Source organism: Martes martes, assembly GCF_963455335.1.
Source record: "Martes martes genome assembly, chromosome: 2".
NCBI classification, from domain to species: domain Eukaryota; kingdom Metazoa; phylum Chordata; class Mammalia; order Carnivora; family Mustelidae; genus Martes; species Martes martes.
Window position 1 is genome coordinate 36,471,441 of NC_137889.1, and position 22,104 is coordinate 36,493,544.

The following is a 22,104-nucleotide window of genomic DNA, read 5'->3' on the forward strand; positions in this document are numbered from 1 at the left end:
TTCTTTTTAAAGATTTTATTTATTTATTTGAGAGGGAGAGAGAGAGCACAAGCACAGGGAGCGGCAGGCAGAAGGAGAAGCAGGTTCCCCGCCGAGCAAAGAGAGCTCAATGGGGGACTTGATCCCAGCACCCTGGGATCATGACCTAAGCAGAAGGCAGACGCTTAAATTACTGAGCCACCCAAGCATCCCCTTTCCAATATTTAAATAAGAAGTCATAGCAGTTTACTACAAACTCATTCAGGGTTTAGAAAAGAGGGAAAACCTCTCAACTTGTTTAATGAGATTAGCATAAAGTTGATGCCAAAGCTGACAGGGGGATTACAGAAAATCATGGAAGAATCTGTCTTAGAAACACACACACACACCCCCCACACACAATATCCATTAGCTATAAGGGCAGATGAAACAGTCATGTGGCAAGGGCTTTTGCAATTAGTTTCTTCATGTTTCCCTCAATTCACTCGTTAGAAAGAGAGCAACCTTGTGCTTACTGTGGTAGGGACAAGTATCTTGTTTACTGGAAAGAAGGCAGCATTGGTAGGAGATGAACCTTTCTAAAGTCACACATATTTATTAAAGCCACAAGGAAAGTAATGCTTTCTTTTTCAAAATTCATCATTATACTCCACTGGCAGTCCTCCATGCCAGGCCTGTCTGCAGTAACTCAGAGAGATGGGAGAAGCAGAAGCCTGAGTCAGACACTGCTAATAAGTTCAGTCCTGGTTCTGCCATTTTTGGCAAGGGGATGTTCAGTTACTTCTTTGGTCTCCCGTAGCCTTCAGCTCTTGTATAAAACAATGGGTTAATGCCATTTACCTAAAGGTAGTTCAGGGGATTCAGTGAGAGGATGGATGTGAAAAGGCCTGCACACGTGGAGAGGCAGAGTCCCCCGAAGCTGGAGATACTATATGCATGATGTCTTTACAGAATTTGTGCCCCTTAAAGTCACTATTCTCCACCATTTTCTATTTATTAACAGCAATAAACACATGTCCCTAAAAGACTTTCACTGATGGTTGCAGCTACCTGAAATGCATCTGTGTCCATCGGATGCGTGTGGGTTAGAACGCTTTTGGCGCCTCTTACAACGTGCCAGTTAGAGTAACGATGGATAGACTGTCTGGGGTAGGGCAGCAGTGTCAGTATTCAATACAAGCATTCCGGGTACCCCATTACAAATCAGAGAAAAATCTTCTTTTTTGAAGAATTACCTTGATAAAATCCTCTGGGGGGCAGATCAGAGTACCAGCAAGTCATGAAAGGGGCTTTGACTCATGAGACGGCATAAACTGAGGGAAGTCTGAGAGTCCATCACTAACTCTGGGCTTAAATTTCCTCACCTACTCTAGACCCCTGAAACCTATATCTTTATAATACCCTTGCAAAAAAAAAAAAAAAAAAAAAAAAAGGTCCTTGTCTGGAAAGCACCTTCCTCATATTCCTGCATAGAAAATTGTTACTTGTTCTTTTAGAATCACACATTCATTCCATCAAAAATGTTTATGAAGCCCTTCATACGTACTGAGTACCAACGAGGCACCAAGATTATTAGGATGGTGAGCAAAATCGGACCATGACCTCATTTATGTGCTCAGGCTCAGGCTCTGTGCAGATGTCCCTGTCAGTCTTGCTCTGGTTGCTCCCTCCCGGGTACTCAAAGCTCTGGGTGTTCACAGTATTAGAGAACAATCCCTGCGTTCACATGACTATTTCCCCAGCCTGGAAGGGAGCTAGCTCTGTAAGAGAAAGACCTAATTCAGTTCAGCTTTTCTTCCCCAGGGCACACCTCAGAGTCTGACATGTAGTGGGCACTCGATAAATGTTTGTTGACTGAATCATTCATTATTCATGAGGTCTTGATACAGTAAAATCTGTTGAATGATTCTGGTAATGAATATGAGAGAAATCAAAACAATTATACTTAGGAAAATTACATGTTTTTGAGATATTTTTTGTTTTTTCCTTTTTTATTAGATTTTCTTAGTAGTCCTAGCAGCTATTTTAAATACTTACAAAGCTAACGTCACTGATCTTTTTTTAAAGATGCACAGTATAAATATAGTTGAAATGATGCCCGATAGCCTATTCTGGTTTAAAAACTATGAGAATTTGGGAGGAAAAACAGAACGAGCTGTCATTTAATTGGAAATAGCTATGCATGCAAATAACTTAAGATACCAGAGAATTTGTTAGGTTTCTGTACTAATCAACAATTTTCACCTAGAAATGGTAAATGGTAGAAGATATTCATAGAATTTGACTTCACAACACGGAAGCCTGGCACATCTCCCAAACAGAAATAACATTGTTTATTTAAAAACACTTAGTATAGATCTAAGAGTTTCCCGAAGTTTATGAAAATGTGCTGAACTGTTCTTGAAAAAATTAAAGAATGAAAACAAGCAGATGAAAGAGCCTGTCATTACTTGTGCTAAAAAAAGGAGAAGCCATCTTTAAGTTGTGCTAGGCAGGCTCTAGAGGTTTCAGTATAAATATCAGGGGAAATTTTGAGATAAAGAGATGTGGTTTCCATCGACTTATTTTGAAATAATTAATATGTTTAGACTTTTTTTTCCCACCATGCTATAAATTATATACAAAAGGACCGAAGGGTGAAAGCATGAAAGTACCTACTTGGTCTGGTGTTTCGATCCTTTCAGATGGGCATGATACTGTTCTATGGAGTTTAGAGAGACACTGCAGATGGTACATCTGTAATTGCGCCTCAGACCTGCGGACAACAGACACACTTGATTAGCCGCATCCTTGCCATCACTACCTGAATGAACCCCAGAATCTCTAAAAAGTTCTGGGCAGAGTATCTAAAAGGGCATCTGGTCTACCCCACCAACACTTCAATCCTCCTTACAAAGCCTGGCCAACACTTCCCTTAGTAAAAGTTAGAAGCAGGCTGCTCCATTTCTGGATGCCTGAAATTATTAGGATGTGGCAAATTGAACATAATTTTAAAAAAGCCTGGGGGAGGAAAGAACATGCTTCCTGAGATACAAAGTTTCTGGACACTTTGTGACCCAAACAAAGATAATTCTACTTTTTCCTTAAGGCATATAGACATGGTATGCTGTCATATCTGCAAAGAAATTTGAGACTCCAGAGAAAAACTCTGTCTCAATTACTTTTTCAACCCTATTGCAATGGCAAAATCACAAATTCAGCTTTAGACCTCATTCATTGGAATTCTTCTGGGATCATCTTATAAAATGCAAATACCCAAGAGATGGATAATAATCTAATTCACATAAAAGCTTACTTTCCACCAAAGAGTTTTAAAGAAAGTTATTCATTAATTTGTTTATTAATTTAATTCATTCAATTCATTCATTAATAAAGTATCAACTTTGGACCAGGCACTAGGGATTCCAAGATGAATCAGATGTTCTTTGCTTTCAAGGAGTTTAGTAAATATGTTGACTTCTTTATAATATTGATTCATCTAGAGTCAAATGTGTTAGAAAGTAGCTTTAATCAAACTTTAAACATTTGCCACAGCTCAGAGACCCCATGAAATACATTCCTTCTGCTAGTGTGTCCCATCAGAGTAGAGGGAAAGGTAAACTGTGAGTCATGATCTGAAAGCTTGAATTTAAATCTTGGCTCCAGTCATTCCTGGTTGTATGATCTAGGGGAAATCATGCAATTTCTTCCTGGTCTCAGCGTGAAGACAAACCATTCACATCACAAGGTTGCTGTGAGTATTAGGCAAATAAATATATTAAAATGCTTATCAAGTGACAGTTGTTATTAATTTTGCTCAAACATTCTATGTCTTACCATTGGAAAGCCAGAATTATAAACAGTTGTAGCATTTTCCCCCTGATGAATGTATAGCATTTTCTTTCTAAGAAACAAAATCATTCTCATTTTTCTAAAAGGAAAATACACAGCATTGGTAGAATCGTGTAACCTACAACCTGAATGACTTTATATAAATTAGTTGACTTCTCTGGACTTCTCATTCCTTAAAGGATCATGGGAAGGACTGAGTGAGATAATGCATGTATGAAAGAGTATCTTGTACAGAACAAGTGTTCAACATAAATTAGCTATTATTATAATTTCAAAAGGATATTAAAATAGAATTTTTTCCTCAATGTCACAGATGAAGCCCTAAGTTGAAGACCAGTCGAAAACATCCAGAGGAAATAGTCAAGAATCAATTTCGAATCCAGAGCTGACCACCCACTACCAGCCTAAAAAAGAGGTTGAAGAAGAAAGAAATAGGTAGATGTCTTAAAGGAGCCATATTGTACTGTTTTACTTACCCTACTCCTTGTGAACTGGATGGGTCCTTCTCTCTCACCTCAAACCTATGGGAGAAGACTTCACTGGAACTAACCCCCTAAAGAGCTTCGGAAGTGCCTCCTTACACTTGAGAAGCCAAGTACTGGACTCTTTATACCCCCTGCAAGATTCAAAATTCCGGAGTCTGTAGCTAGTTAGCAACTTTGATGGCAAAGCAAGAAAGGTGGCAGGATTGGGCACGTATTCTCACAGCTTGTCAGAATAAAATTCTCACAGCTTGTCAGACCCATGTGTGTCCTGTGTATGAGCAGAGCTGGTTTGGGGATGTTTAGGATATTGGAGTTGGGAGCAATAAGACCTCAGCAGAAAGATGCTAAGAATGTTCAGCTGGATATCTAGAGGCTTCAAGTGACCCCAGAGGAAATATGTAGCTCATATCAAGTAATGCTGAGTTCCTGAAAAGCCATGAAATCACCCCATGAGAAGAAGAGTCAGTTTGCAGCCCCTGCCAGATCAGGCAGCATCTACGCTAGCCTTGTCCGTTTATCTATCAAGTCAACTTTTATCCCCCTCACCTTTATAACCTGATACCCTGCTTCCCTCGGCCTTGAAGGAACTTGAGGCAACCTTCTGAGCTAAAGGGATAAAAAGCAAAACCCTAGAAGGAAAGCAAGAGCCCTGGGCGGAGAAAAAAAGAGGAGCCTATGGATCTTTCTTTTCTCACAAATAGGCAGCCCAAGCAGATCGGAGCAGAGAGAGGGGAAAAAACTTAACTTTTAATAAAGTTTGGAGATACCTGAGAAATTGTTTTTCTATCCCAGATAGATCAATTAAAGGCATAGAACTTTTATGTACCTAGGAACGAGAGTAAAGAACTCTTTTCAGCTTAAAAGAAAAGAAAAAAAAAAGAAAGAAAAAAAAAAACCTATGCCACCATGAAGAACCGTGCTTACATCACCTTTCGATTTCACAGGTGTGCATGACTCAGAACGATGACTGTAGTCCCCAAACCCAGAGAACATAAGTTATCAAAACCAGCATGTGAGCCGTTTGAATGCTTCTCTAGGGCTGGTCCATTCCTTCTTTTATGCATGGAGTCAGAATATGAAAACCAGCTTCAGGCCTTCCTCCCTGGGTTTTCCATCAATGTTGTCATAATAAACAGTAACTACTATTTATATGGGTCCTCTTCAGACTACAGACTAATCAAAGTTTGCCTCATAACAAATGGAGGTTTGGCTTGGCAGCAGACATAAATATTTATGTTTAAAAATGGGCATTTTTAAGATCACCAACAAATCTAAAAAAATATTCTGATCTGTGCTTTTCATTACAGTTCTCATGCTCTGCAGCCCAACAGAGGCGTGGGCAGGAAATAGCTGGCACTTTATTACGATGTAAACTACAGGAAGCATAAACTAGGAAGGCAGTGGATATAAACAAGAACAAAGGCAGGGAAGGGGCCGAGGAGTCCTCCCCCACACATGACACAGTGTCCTTGGTGGGAAGTTAGGCCTTTATTAATGCTCAGTTGAAATCCTAATTAGTTTGGAATTATACAGCTCCTTTTTCCTCCGAGAACTAGAGAATCTATTAAACAAAAATGCTAACTTTCTCATTCAACTCGTTTTCAGCGCAATAGCATATTAAGAGCGTCCTGAAACCTTGGCATCCCTGAAGGCTATTTCTGCAGGATTGCTGGTATGTGTTGGAAAATTTAGACACGGCTGCAAGGAGCTGGCAGTCCAGCTGGAGAGAGAGGCATGTGTACAAAGAGCAACAGTGCAAGGTAGATCATGAAAAGTACCATGGTCAGGAGTGGAGGGTACGGGAATAGAGGAGGACACTGTTCCTAACTCAGAGAATCTGGGAAAGCTTCTTGAAGATGCATCACTTTTGTATTTATATTCTTAGCACAGTGTGTAAAACAGATGGTCCTGGAGTGTTTAGCAGTATGGGACTACTCAGTGTGTCTTTTCAAGTCTCACCAAGCCAGACTCCGATGCCCCTGCAACTTCCCATACATCCATTTTACGTCACAGAAACATCACTGCACCTTTAGGCCAATGCCAGGTGATTTTGCTGAACGCCAAGAGTGTAGGAGAGAATAAAACGGACCAAATAATTTTTGATGGAGCTAGTCAGGTTCAGAAGCAATAAAAAGTAAACAAATAAACATATTATTACACACTATGAAGGCGTCACTCAGGATGTAAACAGGCTAACGAGAGAGAACCAGGGAGGAAGAGTGGCTTTGGACAGTATGGTCAACAGAGTTGTCTGAGAAGTGTGCAATGAAACCAGAGGGATGAGATTTCAGCTGCGATGTGAAAGACTGGTTAGAGTTGTCCAGGGAGAGTGAGTAGTAAGCAGAGAGGGCCAGGAATAGAAATGGGCTCGGACTGTTCAAAAAACAAACAAACGAAACAAAGCAACTGCTAGCCCAGAATTCTATATTCTACAAAAATATCCTTCAAAACTGAAAGTGAATAAAAACATTTTCAATAAACAAAAACTAAGAGAGTAGTTTGCCAGCAGACCTAGGTTACAGAAATGCTTATAAGGTTCTTTAGATGGAAGGCAAATGGCACCAGATGTACACTCAAATCGACAGGAAGAAAGGAAGGATACCATCAATGATTAATATGTGGGCATCTATCTTTTTTATTCCTCTAAATTTATTTGAAGACAGAAAACAATTAAAAAAACCCTAACATCATATTGTGTATCATGGTGTTTATAATGTATTTCTATGTGTTAAATGACAACAATAGTACAAGAATGGATAGGAGTAGAACAATACTGCTAAAAGATCATAGTTTACATAAAATGGTAAATATCAGTTATAAGTAGACAGTGGTCATTCGAGGATGAATATTATAATCCCCTAGAAACAAACACAAAGATATACAGCTAAACAGCTATGGAAAGATTACACAATTGATTAACACAATTGATTAACCCAGAAGAAGGCAGGAAAAGAATAGAAAACAGGTGGAAGAAATAGAAAATAAATAGCAAATGGTTTAGTTAAGTTCAACCATATCAATAATTATGTTATATGTAAATGGACCAAACATTTAAAAGGCAGACATTGTCAGTCTAGATAAAAAACAAGATTTAAATATATACTGGCTCCAGAGGTCTATTTTGTACACTTACAGGTTAAAAGTAAAGGGATAGAAAAAGGCATACCATGCAAGCAATGAGCATACAGAGTGGAGGTGCCATATTAATATCAGGCAAAATAGATTTCAAGGTGAGAATTATTGCCAGATAGGAGGTTGTTTTATAATGATAAAGTGAGAAATTCATCAGGAGAACCTAACAATTCTAAGTGGAATTTAGCTAAGAATAAGGCTTATGGATACATGAGACAAGAACTGGTAGAAAGAGAGGAAGAAATGGACAAGTCCATAATAATAGGAGACTTTGACACTACTCTCTCAGTAGTTGATAAAGCAATAAGACAAAAAAAGCCACTAAAGTTTAAAAGATCTAAATAAAACTATCACCCGCTTTGATATTTATAGAACACTACATTCAATAATTGCAGAATACACAAACTTTTCAAGTATATATAGGAAGCAAACTAAAGGAATGTGATGGGTCATTAAAAAATTGTGCTAAGTTTCAAGTAATTATATTTTGTAGAAAGGTTTCTTTGACTGCAATTGAAATAAATAAATAATGGTGGTATTTATAAAAAGAACTAAAGCCTTATAAATAACCTGTGCTTAAAGAAAAAAAAAATCAAATGGAAATTAGGAAATATTTTGAATTCAATGATAATGACAATATTACACATATTAATCAGTTAATCAGTCTTTAATCAGTTTTTAGAGGGATAGCTTCATATCAGAAAGGAAGAGAAGCTCAAAATCAATGGTCAAAGTTTAAATCCTATGAAACTAGAAAAAAAAACAACAATATCAAATAATATCAAACCAAGTGGAAGAAGAGAAGAAATAATAAAGGGAAAAAATTGATAAAACTGAAACAAATTACAGAATAATTAACAAAACCCCAAATCTTCTTTTTAGAAAGGATTAATACATGTATCAGGGCAAATCTGTCAGAGGTTATAAAAAGATAAATTATGAAAATAAAAGAATTGTTATTAATTCAGGTCCTACAGGCATTTTAAAAGGATGATAAGAGAACGAATATTATGAACAATGTTATGCCAGTAAATCTGACAAAGTATACGAGATGGACAAATGTCTTTAAAAATTCAATTTACCAAAGCTAACACATGATGAAATATAAAATCAAGATAGCCATTTATCTATTAGTGAAATTGATTTTCTTGTCCAAAATTCTCCCACAAAGAAATCTCTAGAATCAGAAAGTTCTTTGGACAATTCTACCAAATATTAAATGATTTCATAATATCACTCACACAAACTCTTTTAGTAAACAGAGGAAGAGATATTTCCATACTCATTTTTGAGCCAACATAACACCAATAAAAACTGTGATAGACTCTAAAAGACAATAAAATTACAAACCAGTATTTGTCATGAATACGAACATAAAAATCCTTTAAAAATTAGAAACACATAACAGATATAGATGTGTGTGTATATATGTACACAAATCAGTTCCATCATAACCGTTTGTTTATTCCAGGAAGTTAAGAGTAGTATGACATTTAAAACTCAAATAATATAATTCACTACATTAACACACAAAATGAGAAGATAATATAGTCCTAATAGATGCAGAAAAGAGCATTTGATAAATATTGATATCCATTAATGATCAAAATTCTCAGCATAGTAGAAAAAAATTTCTTAATAAAGAGCATCTATCAAAAACCTACAGCTAACATATTAAACGCTGAAATATTGAACAGTTTCCTAAAATCAGAATAAAGCCAATTTGTATTACAACGTTGCCATTTGTATACAACATTGCACCAGAGATTTGAGGCAGTGCAGTAAAAAAAAAAAAAAAAAAAAAAAGAAAAGAAAAAAGAAAGAGAGAAAGAAAGAAAGAAAGAAAGGCTTGCAGATTTGGAAATGAAGAAGTAACCTTGTCTTTATTCATGGAAGATTATGGTTTAAAAAAAGATCCTAAGAGACCTACAAAATAACTGCTAGAAAAAGTGAGTTTCGAAAGGTAACTGTACACAAAGCCAGTAGCAAAAAAAAAAAAAAAAAGTGTTCTTAAAATGGTTTCAAACAACTGGAAAATAAAAATGAAAAATACCATTATAATAGTATCAAAATATTTTAAAACACTTAAGAATAAAAGGAATAAATTTAGTAAAATCTGTATAAGACTGAGAACTACAAAACTTTGTTGAGAGAAATTAAGAGCTACCTAAATTGGGACAGAATACACCATATTCATGAACCAAAAGAATCGTTACTATTAAGATAATCAGTTCTCCTATAGATTCTATGAAAACTTGATCAGAATTTCAACAGGCTCTTTATAGAAACAGACAAGTGGATTCTAAAATTTGTGTGGAAATCTAAGAACCTAAAATGGACAAAACAATTTGAAAAAAGAAAATTCTGAGGACTCACACTTGAGGATTTCAGGATTTACTACAAAAGTTGGTGCAATCATAACAGTGCTGCATTAGCATCAGGATGAATAAATTGTATCAATGGAACACAACACAGAGTCTAGAACTAGAACTAGATGTACAGACAAAAAGTAAATTGATATTTTTCTAATTTTATTGAAATATAATTGACATATATCCTTACAGAAGTTTAAGATGTACCCCATAATGACTTGACATACATATATTGTGAAATGATCACCTAAACAAGGTTAGTTAACACCCATCATCTCATATAGATTTAAAAAAAATTAAAGAAAATAAAAAAAATAGATTTTTCTTATAATGAGAACTTTCAGGATCTACCTTTTTATCCACTTTCAAATACACCATGTAGCTGTGCTAACTATAGCCATCATGTTGTACATTACATCCCTAGCAGTTATTTATTTTAGAACTAGAAATTTGTACCTTTTGACTACTTTCATTGATTTTCAATAAAGGTGTCAAGACAATTCAATGGGGGAAAGAAGGCTTTTTCAACAAACAGTGCTAGAACAACCAGATAAATGTATGAAACAAAAAGATGAGCATCAACCTCTGCCTCACAGCACACATTAAAATTAAGATTAATTATAGATTTCAGTGCAAAAGCTAAAACTATAAAGCTTCTAGGAAAATATAGGAGAATAGCTTTATGAACTTGGCATAGGCACAGATTTCTTAGGGAACAAAACACATTGAACATTAAAAAAAATGATAAATTGGATCTTACAAAAAATGAAAGCTTCTGCTTATTAAAAAATACACCATAAAGAAAACAAAAAGGTGAGCCACATCCTAAAGAAAAAAAAAATTGGAATACTTACATCTGATACAGCACTTGTGTCCAGAACATGTAACTAACTCTTACATATGTGCCAATAATAAAAATATACAACCCAATCTTTCAAAGGACAAAATACTTGATCAGATTAGTCATAAAAGAAGATATAAACATGATCAATAAGCATATGAAAAGGTGCTTAGCATCATTTGTCACCAGGGAAATAAAAATCAAAAGAACAACTAAATTCTATCTCATGTCCACCACCAATGCTAACATAAAATAAAACGACAATACCAAATGTAAATGCCCATGTAGAACAGCTGGAATTCTCATACCTTCTGGAGGAGACTGCAAAAATGGTAAAACTGGCAGTTTCTTATAAAGTGAAATGGATATTTACCCTAAGACTCAGAAACTCTATTCCTAGACTATTTATGCTTAGCATGTAAAACAAGACTTGTATGAGAATGTTTATAGCAGCGTTATGTCTAATAGCCAAAATCTCAAAAATAATCTAAATGCTCATCAACACAGATTGATAAGCAAATTATGATACACTCATAAAATGGAATAATACACAAGAACCAAAGCAAAAACAACAAAAAAACCCAAAATAGAACAAAAACCTAATTTATGCAACAACATCAGTGAGTCTTAGAAATATAACCTGTAGGTAAGGAATTCAGATACAAAGAAGCACATCCTGTATGATTTCACCCATACAAAGTTCAATGACAGAAAAGCTATACTCTAATAACAGAATTCAGAACAGTGTTGTCTTTAGGGAGTGGATTGACTGGAAGGGGGCACAAGACAATTTTCCAGAGCCAAGTACTTAGTTGGGATGGTAGTTACAGGGTAGATTCATTTACCAAAATTCATCGGATTGTATACCCAAGATACTCACATTTCATTTTACTAAGAAAAGTTAATGGTTGTGGTTCTAAGCAAAAACCTCAACAAACTAGAGACTCGAGTTTTGCCAGTTTCTGTTCCTCCTCATTTACACCCTACAAAATCTATTGTTTCACATTACTAGAAAGTAAATTTCATTTTCCTATTTATGCTTTGATAACCTTATAGGACGCCAAGAAATATTTCCATATGTTCTGTATTACAGTGCTTACTAAAGCTGGGACCATTTTGAAAGATGATTAATAATATAAAAGTAAAAAAAAAATAAGGCATTTGGCCTTGAATTATTTCTTTCTCCTCTACTTCTTACACATTCATTAATCAAATGGTCCTCTAAATGGATTTGTCATCTTCCAGCATAAAAAATGTAGCTAATACTTACATGACGTATGCCATACATAAGCACCATTGTGCTCACTTTACCTATTTACTCTTTGCAACACCCTATGAGCAGACACTATCATTATCCTGATTTAACAGATGAGGAAATTGAGGTGCAGAGCTGGCTGGGGACACAGCTGGATTTTTAACCCATGCATTCTGCTCAGGAGTCAATCTCCTAACTGTTAGGCATTCTGCCTCCTGTGACAGGTGACTGGGAATGAAGTCACAGAAATATAAAAGGCTCTTTAGGGCTTATCTAGTCCAGGGGTCTTCACACTGGCCACTAGAGGATCAAGTGCAAGCTGTTAACAAATTCCAGGTAACTGTGATTCAATAAATCCATAGTGGAACCTAGAAATCTTCATTTTCTAAAGTTCCCCAAGGTGGAAGTTTTGGAGAAACCATTGGTATGGTCCAAATCCCCATGGTATGGACACATGAAGTTTTTTATAAGCAGAATTGTTTGTTTCGACTTGCACTTGAAGGTGTTCTTTTTTAAATATGGCTGACTTCAGCCACTGGCCTCATTTCTGCTTTGTGCACAAGTTTATTACCATCTCTTCAAATACATCAGATTCTTTTTTTTTTTTTTTTTAAGATTGTATTTATTTATTTATTTGACAGAGAGAGATCACAAGTAGGCAGAGAGGCAGGCAGAGAGAGAGGAGGAAGCAGGCTCCCCGCTGAGCAGAGAGCCCGATGCGGGGCTCAATCCCAGGACCCTGGGACTATGACCTGAGCCCAAGGCAGAGGCTTTAACCCACTGAGCCACCCAGGTGCCCCAAATACATCAGATTCTTGAGGAAAGTTATCATGTCCCCCAAGGTTCTGCATACCAGGTTGAAATTCTACTGGCACTTCAATATCCTTCATTATAATATAGTTTCAAGTTTCCAGCATTATCTCTATCATTACCTTCTGAATGGCATTTCCTGTTTGTTGATGGCATTTTTAAGCTATAACCTTCAAACTGAAGACCAAGTCTCTAGTGTGGTTTCATCAGTATACAACATATAGCAGAATGGTCATAGCCCTTTGGCACCATTAATTCTAACAATACTTTTAAAGCTTTGAGAGAGAGAGAGAGAGAGAGTGTGTGTGTGTGTGTGTGTGTGTGTGTGTGTGGCAACAATGACCCATTGTCATTTCCACACAGGTTTCTGCTAAGTCTTTTCCACACAGGTTACTGCTAGGCCTAATTTTCATTTCCTTGAATTTTATGTTTGATCATTTCGATGTTCCTGCTTATCCCCATTAAGCTCCATCTCAATGAATTCTACCTATTCCTCTGGGGATAGAAAATATAATGTAGCTCATGTATCAATTCTGATTGGTTGGTAGTGATTGCCAGAGTGCTATGAAAAGATTACGAGCCCTCCTTCCAGATGATAAAGGAAGATCACCATCATCTATTAGCCAAGTCTGTCACTGATGAGGGGTAGAGGGCCAGTGGCGTGCTTTTGGTGTCTGTGTCATTCCCGCTCCAGCACATTAACACAAATCATAGAAAATTCAGGCCAAGGAATATTTTGGCAAACCAGGAAGTCATCAAAATGTAGGTGGTAGTTAAGACTGTAGGAATGGTTAGATCATCTATGGAGATGGTATAGGTAAAGGGAAGATAATATAGAAGTTAGAACTTCTTGATGTCAGAGCACTGATGACCCGATATCTCACCCTGACACATAGGGTAGGAACCAGGTCCATGGATATCTCCTGCTCCCACTGGATCTCCACTTTTGGTGTCACTGAATCCAGGGCCAGAGTGTGGGTGTGGGAAGCTCGTGCCAGGTCATGCATATCTTTGAAGCTGGAGCACCAACATTCAGACACAATCTTCAGTTTCTGTTTTCCCTCCTGAGTAGTTTATCTTTGCTCTTCCCTATCTCACAACCATTCTTCCTTCCTGGCAGCTGGTCCTGCTGACTTCCAGTCCAACGCTAGATGCGGAAGAAATGGCTTTACATCCACTGCCTCACCACTTGCCATAATTACATAAATTCTGATTCTTACAATGAGTTCCTTACTCTATACTAATCATGGTGCTTGTACTCTTCTGATCAAATCCTAACGTAAAGAGGTGGTATCGAGAAAGCAGAGGGAAGAAAGCTTTTCTGGAAAAGTGAAGAAGTCACTATTATCATATTTTTAAAATTTAGGAATTATTAAACATGATCATATTTAATGATTTACGAGTAATAATTTAATAATAAGATTGTTGCCTTATGAACATTTTTAGCCCAATTTACAGATGAGGAAACCATAGTTTAAAAACATTAAGATCATAGAATTAAGAAGTAGAAAAGCTAGATCTGAATCCATTTATTTCTGATTTCAAAGCTAGTGACCTTAATAACTACATTAGAGCTTTTATTAGAAAAACGGAGGTGAGAGAAGGAAAGTAGAAGATTCCTGCTTCTAAAAAACACAGACACGTGCGCGCGCACACACACACACACACACACACACACACAGAGATAAAACTTAATTTGAAACTTATTATGTAAAATAGACAAAGCACAGCTGCTCTAGTCAAAATGGGAATTAGGGGGCTCAAACACCAGTCAGTTTCCCACCACAGTACAAGCATAGCACTTAGGGTATCCCAAGTAAGGGACTGTGTGGGCTCTGTAGAGCAGAGTCGGACAACCACTGCATTCTGTCATGCTACCCCTCACAAGGATAACATGAGGAATGCCTGTATGTCCAACACTAAACTCGCACTATGGAATATCGTTTCCCTGTGAGTTTAAGCCAAGGAGACTTCACTAGGGTCAGGGTTTGATGCAGTCTTGGTGAAAGGAGAGCCTGTGTTCCTCCCTCCCACAGTCATTACTGTGGACAGGGTACTTAAATGCTTAGCTTTCTGAATTCATCCCATTGCCCATGGGCTAGACTGCAGGGTACCAAACAGTCAATTAAACAAAGAACACACATTTTCTAAAACAACTCTTTCTCCGCTTAAATAGTATATATGCAAAGCCTTGAAAATGGAATCAGGACGCAAATGGCTTTGCATCTTCAAAAGCTATTTCCAAACAAACAAAACCTAAAGCTATGGAATAAATTTATTCTCAGTAATTAAAAGACAATTTCAGCCATGTTGGATGCCTGACCCAAGAAAGGACTGGAAAATTGTCACCCTACTGGGAAGACTCAGAAGGGACAAAGTAGTTTATTCTAAATATTAAAAAGCTGCTTTAGTAAAAAAGGGTTTAGACGTTTTCTACATGGCAGAGGATAGATGATACATTTTCATGCTTTGAGCATATCAGCCCCCATACAACCTTGATCTTAGCCTTAGAGGTTATCATTACTATTATGATAATACCCAAAGGATTAAACTGGTTTTTCTTTTATTTCTGTGAGCTGAATTAAATATTAAGAAAACAGAAATAAACCTGCTCTGAAGCAATCTATTATTTGAATTGTACTCAAGTGATTTTTAAAAATACCTTCTTCCTGGTCTGGATGTTGATGTACTACAAATGGAAATTCACAGAACATGAAATGTGCCTTTTCCTTGGAGTCCCACATCCACTGATCTCTGTGGATATAAACAACTAATAACATAGCTGGGCCATTTTTTTTTTTTTTTTTACATAAAGTGTTTTCATAAAATTTATTTTTTCCTACAACACAATTGCTGATTACATTACACCTAAACTAGCCTATACTCCTAACATGAAGTTATAAGTTATGGCATCAAATTAAACAACGGGTTAAATGAAGGCTCAAATAGTCATTTGTAACCCGTAAGGTATGTAGGAAAGCACAGATACACAGATCTTCCCTTCTCCTCTGTCCCGCAGGGGTGCCTCTCCACACCATCTCTCATTTCTTTCCACGGTCTCAGGATCACAGGCTGCTATAATTTCCCTGAAGAATTGTCAGTAGTGCTATTAGGGTCACAGCTGTTAAAGAATCACGGTATTGACATTTTAGGTGCATCAGCTGAAGATACAGTGATTGTCAACTCTTTCAGACGTCTGCTGGAAGTCCAAATGCCTCGTTAGCAACACTTGCTCTGGAGCTCTATGAGCTCCCTGGTCAATCAAAAGGCCCCAGGAAGCAGGAGAAGCTTGGTGGCCATCTCTAATACATCTAGCCCCAGAAGGACTCAAAGGTGAAGTAGGGATAGCAGAAGTGTCCTAATTGTCTGTGTGTCCTTTGAATACTTTGTGAATGAGGTTGTGCTCTTTCCCTCTCTATCATTTACACACAATCCAGCCATTAGGTACAGAAATATAATTTTTGGTGTCCTTCTAGTTCTTTTGTTAGTTAATCCTGGCTGCTTGTAGACATCCATCTCCAAAGGCCAGGTCTTGATCTTACTTTGAGCAGACAACCTGTGTTATGTTGAGCAGACAATCTCTGTGTTAAATCTTGGCTCTGTGCTGCGTCCCTGCAGGACTGGCCCTTTAATAGGGATGTTTGAAACTAAAAAGTCTTCAACACGTGAAGAAAATAACTTTAAAGGTGGAATTTCTTGTTTGGCCAGGTGGGTGGAAGACACCTCTTATGAAATCAGTGGCCTTGAAATCACAAACCCTGAAGCTGCCCGTTCTGCTTTACCCTGGCACATACCCTGACACATGCGGCCCCACTGTGACCTGAGGAAGTGACTTTTCTCCAGGACACGTGGCAGGAGAGCTCCCTATTGAATACCATTGTCCAGCGGCCTTACTTTTTCTAGAAACGTGCCTGATCTTGTTTGAGTCATAATGTCACAGATGATAGCAAAATGCACAACTGACAGGGTGAAGGAACATGATTTTAGAAAAAGAAAACATTGTGAAAAATCTAGGAAAGTCTGACTCAGTAGTTCTCAAATACACTGGAGCTTAAGAATATGGGAAACAAATGACATGGAGGAATGATGGACCCATCGATCATTTTCAGGAGGCTGGAAACTGTATTTTTCCTCTTTGAATCTATACTTGTTATTTAAAACTCAGATGTCTCCATTCCCTCTCCTGTAAGTTAGAGATAATAATTGTACTGACCTGAGAGAGTTTATATGAAAAGTGAAAAAGTTAATATAGGTGAATAACAACACAACAGCTCAATAAATGTAAACTACAATCGTTATTTTTAATAATGACGATCCTTTGCCTTGGAGAAAAATACAGCGCTAATTCATGAATGGGAGAGTCATAATAATTTAATATTCTGAAAGAATTCTCTTTTTTAGAATTCTGAGGCGTATTCAAATTATTCTGGCGAGCTGCCTTCTCTACAGATGCTATTTATACACGTCTTTTTTGACAGGTCAAATGCTTCCTTATACACTAATCATCCTATATATTTGCTTGGCACAGAGTTGAACTGAAAATTATCTCTATTCTTCATTTAAAAAATTTTTTTGAAAATATGGAAGATATGACATTACATGAACTGCTTCTTAGAAAGCTGTTGACACAGTGGATCTCAATACATTTTCCCTGCTTTGTTCCTAAATTGAGTGATGGAGGCTATTGAATAGGTAATTAGCTAAGTTCGTAAATTAGATAAAAAGGAAAATGCAGAAGGGTATATTGGAAGCTGTGTAATTGCATCTTTTTTATTGTTAAAGGGTGCACTCGAGGATCTATTTGAAGGCTTGGGTTTTTTTCTTTTACTAACAGCCTCTGTAAACAATGCCATTTGTTCTCTAGAGTCCTTGAAAATAGTGAGCAGGCAGTGGCTCTGGTGAGAGGGGCAATTCCTTTCCAGTTGCTCAAACTGACTTCCCAGTAGACTTGGATGTGTCTAAATAGAATATCTATCATCTATCATCTATCTTCTGTTATCCATATATCCGCATAATGATATATGATACAATATGACATGATATGCAATATCATTTATGGATCCATATTTACAAAATCACCTACTCGCTAAAACTTATTTATAATCCCCGAATCAATACTGGCAATGCTCTGTGGTCATTCACAGACATGTACAGAGAAGCCCACATGCCTGTTCCCAAAAGAGGTTGAACAGATGACACGCTGCTTTCTAGTTTCAGCTGTCCCACCGAGGCAACCAGTCGATGGGGATGGCAGGGACCAGCCAGTGCAGTCCAACAAATCCAGTTTTGGGGCCAGGTGATGAGTTTGAATCCCAGCTCCAACACCTGTTAGTGGGATGGCCTTAAGTCTTCAACACCTTCATAGTATAAAGAAAATAGAGTCTGCTGGTATGAGTGGTTTGTTGAGAAGATTATAATCTGAGATATGTGTACAAACAAACGTACATATTTCCCCTGGGAGCGGTGGTTCAGTAGTGGCTCCGTCAGTACTGGGGTGAAGGAATTTATAGAATAAGTAGTGTGGCTAGAGAATTGACTGTATACACTGGCAGGAGGAGGTTGAGACAACGTGTGGATCTACAGGCCACTGCGATGGATAGCTCAAAAAGCATAAAATGCCAAAAATGAGGTTAGACTAGCCCCTATTCCCCCCACCCCCAAAGAAGAACAGCAAGAAAAATTGTACCTAAAATGTCTGTGTGTGTAAAACCAAGCTTTTTGCTTTCCATTCAGAACCATTCCTCCCACAGCGCTCTGCTTTCCAGGCTGCTCAGACTCAAACGTGTAGACCCAGCCTCCAAGCTTCTCTCCACCCCACCCAGCTCGGTGGCATGCGGCTTTCCTGCAGGACCGGCTCTGTCCTCAAAATATATCTAACATCTTGTTTTACATTTTAAGAAAAACGTAAATTGTTTTGGGGACACCTGGGGGGCTCACTGGGTAAAGCCTCTACCTTTGGCTCAGGTCATGATCTCGGGGTCCTGAGATCAAGCCCTGCACTGGGCTCTCTGCTCAGCAGGGAGCCTGCTTCCCTTCCTCTCTCTGCCTGCCTCTCTGCCTCCTTGTGATCTCTCCTCCCTCCTCCCCCATCAAATAAATAAATAAATAAATAAATAAATAAACAAACAAAATGCAAATTGTTTTGATTGTGGTAAATACACATAACGTAAATGTGCCAACTTGACCGTGTTGAGGTGTATAGTTCAGTGGCATGAAGTGCATCCACACTGCCGTGCTGCCCTTGCCACCCTCCTTCCATGGGACTCTTCTCATTTCATAAGACAGAACTCTGCACCCATCACACAGCAACCCTTCCCCTCTGCACCAGCACCTCGCAACCACTGTTCTACTTCCTATCTCTGAATCTGCTCCTGAGAGTGGGTCCACACAGTATTTGTCCTCTGTGATCGGCTTATTCCATCCTTAGGTTTATCTGTGTTGGAGCTTTTCAGTCTCCTTCCTTTTCAAGGCTGCATACTATTCCATTTGTGCATGTATACAACATTCTGTTTTCCCATCCATCTACCAAGAGAAATGCGTTGCTTCCCCTTCTGCCTAGAGTGAATAACGCTGCCGTGAGCATGGGTGTACACTTCTTTATTTGAGTCCTTGCTTTCAGTTCTTCTGGATAGATACGCAGAAGCAGAATATCTGGATAAAATAGACTCCAGATCCATTCCGGACACCTCTGCTGCTACCACCTTAGACTTACCCCTGATTGTTTCCCATCTGAATGATCACAATTGGTGTCTACTCCGTCCCTCTGGTGCTGCTCTTTTCCCTTCCTTAGTTCTCAGCACAGAAGTCAGAGTGATCCTACTAATATGTCAGTCCAATGGCTTCCCATCACACTCTGAGGACGGGCCAGAGTCATCACAATGGCCTCACACTGTCATGCTGACCTGACCTCCCTGCTTGCCTCCATGCCTCACCTCCTTTGACCCCCACCCCTTACACAATCCCCCCTCCCCCCGTCTGCTCATAGCCAGCCATGTGCATGGCTTGTCCTCAGCCACCTCAGATCTTCATTCAAGTGTCATTCTCTCTGGGAAGCTTTCATTGACGGCTCTGATTGCTCTGCAAGCCTCCTCACCTCATCCCCCCACTTCATTCCCCTCCGCTTTCTTTTTAGTACTTAGCAGCATCTAATATATTATATATTTTACTTTTTAAAATAATTTTCTGGGGGCACCCGGGTGGCTCAGTGGGTTAAAGCCTCTGCCTTCGGCTCAGGTCATGGTCTCAGGGTCCTGGGATCGAGCCCCACATCAGGCTCTCTGCTCAGCAGGGAGCCTGCTTCCTCCTCTCTCTCTGCCTGCCTCTCTGCCTACTTGTGATCTCTGTCTACCAAATAAATAAAGTCTTTTTAAAAAATAAATAAAATAAAATAATTTTCTGAAATGCTGCATTAAAATCTAACCTTCAAGAAGGCATATAGTTTTGTCTTTCTATTTGCCAAGGTCAGAGGAGTGTCTGATACATAGTGCCACTCAGTAAATATTTGAATGGACAGATGGATGGATGAACAACAGAGATGAATAACCATTAAAAAGTAATACAGAAACCAATAGTGCACTGTATGCTCACTAACTAACATTTAAATTAAAAAAATAAAAATAAATAAAAGGTAATACCAATAAGTTGAACACTGGAGAAAAGCTTAATCTTTAGAGAAATACCCAAATGATCCTTTCTTTTTTGATTTCCTGGATGGGAAAACTCATGTAACTATTAGGTGAATTTCATGCCTATTTTTTCTTTTTTTTGAAGATCTTGTTTGTTTACTTGAGGGAGAGAGACAGAGAGAGAGCACAAGTGGAGCAGGAGGAGGGAGAAGGAAGATTTCTGCTGGGAGAACCCTGGGATCAAGACCTGACCCTAAGGCAGAGGCTTAACCAACTGAGCCAACCAGGCACCCCTATTTCATGAAACTAGTATTTGTTGATGGGGGAGTAGGGTGTTAAAAATAACTATAGTGCCTCTTTACCTCCCACCAAAATTCTAATGTGCTTCTCCTAAAGGAAGTATTTGAAGAGACAAAGTGTATGTGTATTTTTAAAAACTCGCTGAGGGACGCCTGGGTGGCTCAGTTGGTTAAGCAGCTGCCTTCGGCTCAGGTCATGATCCCAGCGCCCTGGGATCGAGTCCCACATCGGGCTCCTTGCTCAGCAGGGGTCCTGCTTCTCCCTTTGCCTGCCACTCTGTCTGCTTGTGCTCACTCTCGCTCCTCTCTCTCTCTCTCTGACAAATAAATAAAATAAATAAATAAATCTTAAAAACTCGCTGAGTTTTATTTATTTATTTATTTTTTTAAGAGGTTGGGATCTTTTTTTTTTTTTTTTAAGATTTTATTTATTTATTTGTCAGAGAGAGTGAGCACAGGTGGAGTGGCAGGCAGAGGCAGAGGGAGAAGCAGGCTCCCTGCTGAGCAAGGAGCCCGATGTGGGACTCGATCCCAGGACGCTGGGATCATGACCTGAGCCGAAGGCAGCCGCTTAACCAACTGAGCCACCCAGGCGTCCCAAAACTCGCTGAGTTTTATGATATGATTAGACTACAGATTGGGAAAAAAGAACACACAATTCATTTTTTGTATGTGCCAACATGTGATATGCTTATTTTGAACATCAAAGTAATACACAATGCACCTTATTAAAGGGTATAGTGTATTTGTTGTGGAATTTTATGTGATCATGTATAGAAAAATATATTAGGCCTACAATCCCATGAGATAAAATCTCAAGAGCTCCAAATTTCTTTTTGATGTTTCAACGAACAATTTCTAGGTATAACTATTACCAGGTATATGAATTGTCACAGGATTTTTCCTGATCAGCCAATACAAATAACCGATCTTTAGCCAACAGTTATAATTTAGTGGGAAAAATTGACAGAAAATGGCTAATTCAGTAAGATAAGTGGACATAGTAAAATCAAACAACAGTTTTTAATTTGAGATTGTTAGAACTCTTACAAATGCTTGACATTGACCTCTATTCTGACATATTTCCAAAATAAATTCTTAGGGTCCCAGATTCACTCACTGCAATTTCTCTCATCCTTTTTCCTTCTTTTTTCTCCATTGCATTTTAATTATCTAATGCTCCGACTTCTTGTTCCTTCTTGATTATAAATCCCTGGAGAAGAGGGAATGTCGGATTTATTTAGTGTTTCTAACATAAGGCCTGACATATAGTAGGTATTCAATTTAGGTCTATAATTAAGGTTAATCAGGAGGGCTCTGATTGTCAAATACACACACAAATACATACATGTACACACCCACACATAAATACATATACACATAGACATACACATATAGACTTAAATGTTTTCTATACCACTTTTCAGGAAGTTGAAAAGCTGAATTTCCAAGGTAATATTAAAGAACTTCACTGA

At 38.1% G+C, this 22,104-nt stretch overlaps 1 protein-coding gene across 1 annotated transcript in view; it reads right to left on the minus strand.

Annotated features, from left to right (window-relative positions):
• Positions 1–2,633: 2,633 nt before the first annotated feature.
• ZMAT4 (zinc finger matrin-type 4) overlaps positions 2,634–22,104 on the minus strand; it is a gene marked incomplete at both ends in the record, with an annotated part of 231,860 nt that continues 212,389 nt past the window's right edge. Inside the window, one exon of the mRNA XM_080797298.1 lies at positions 2,634–2,734. Coding sequence (XP_080653424.1) covers positions 2,634–2,734 — 101 coding nt within the window. The remainder of the gene's footprint in view (positions 2,735–22,104) is intronic.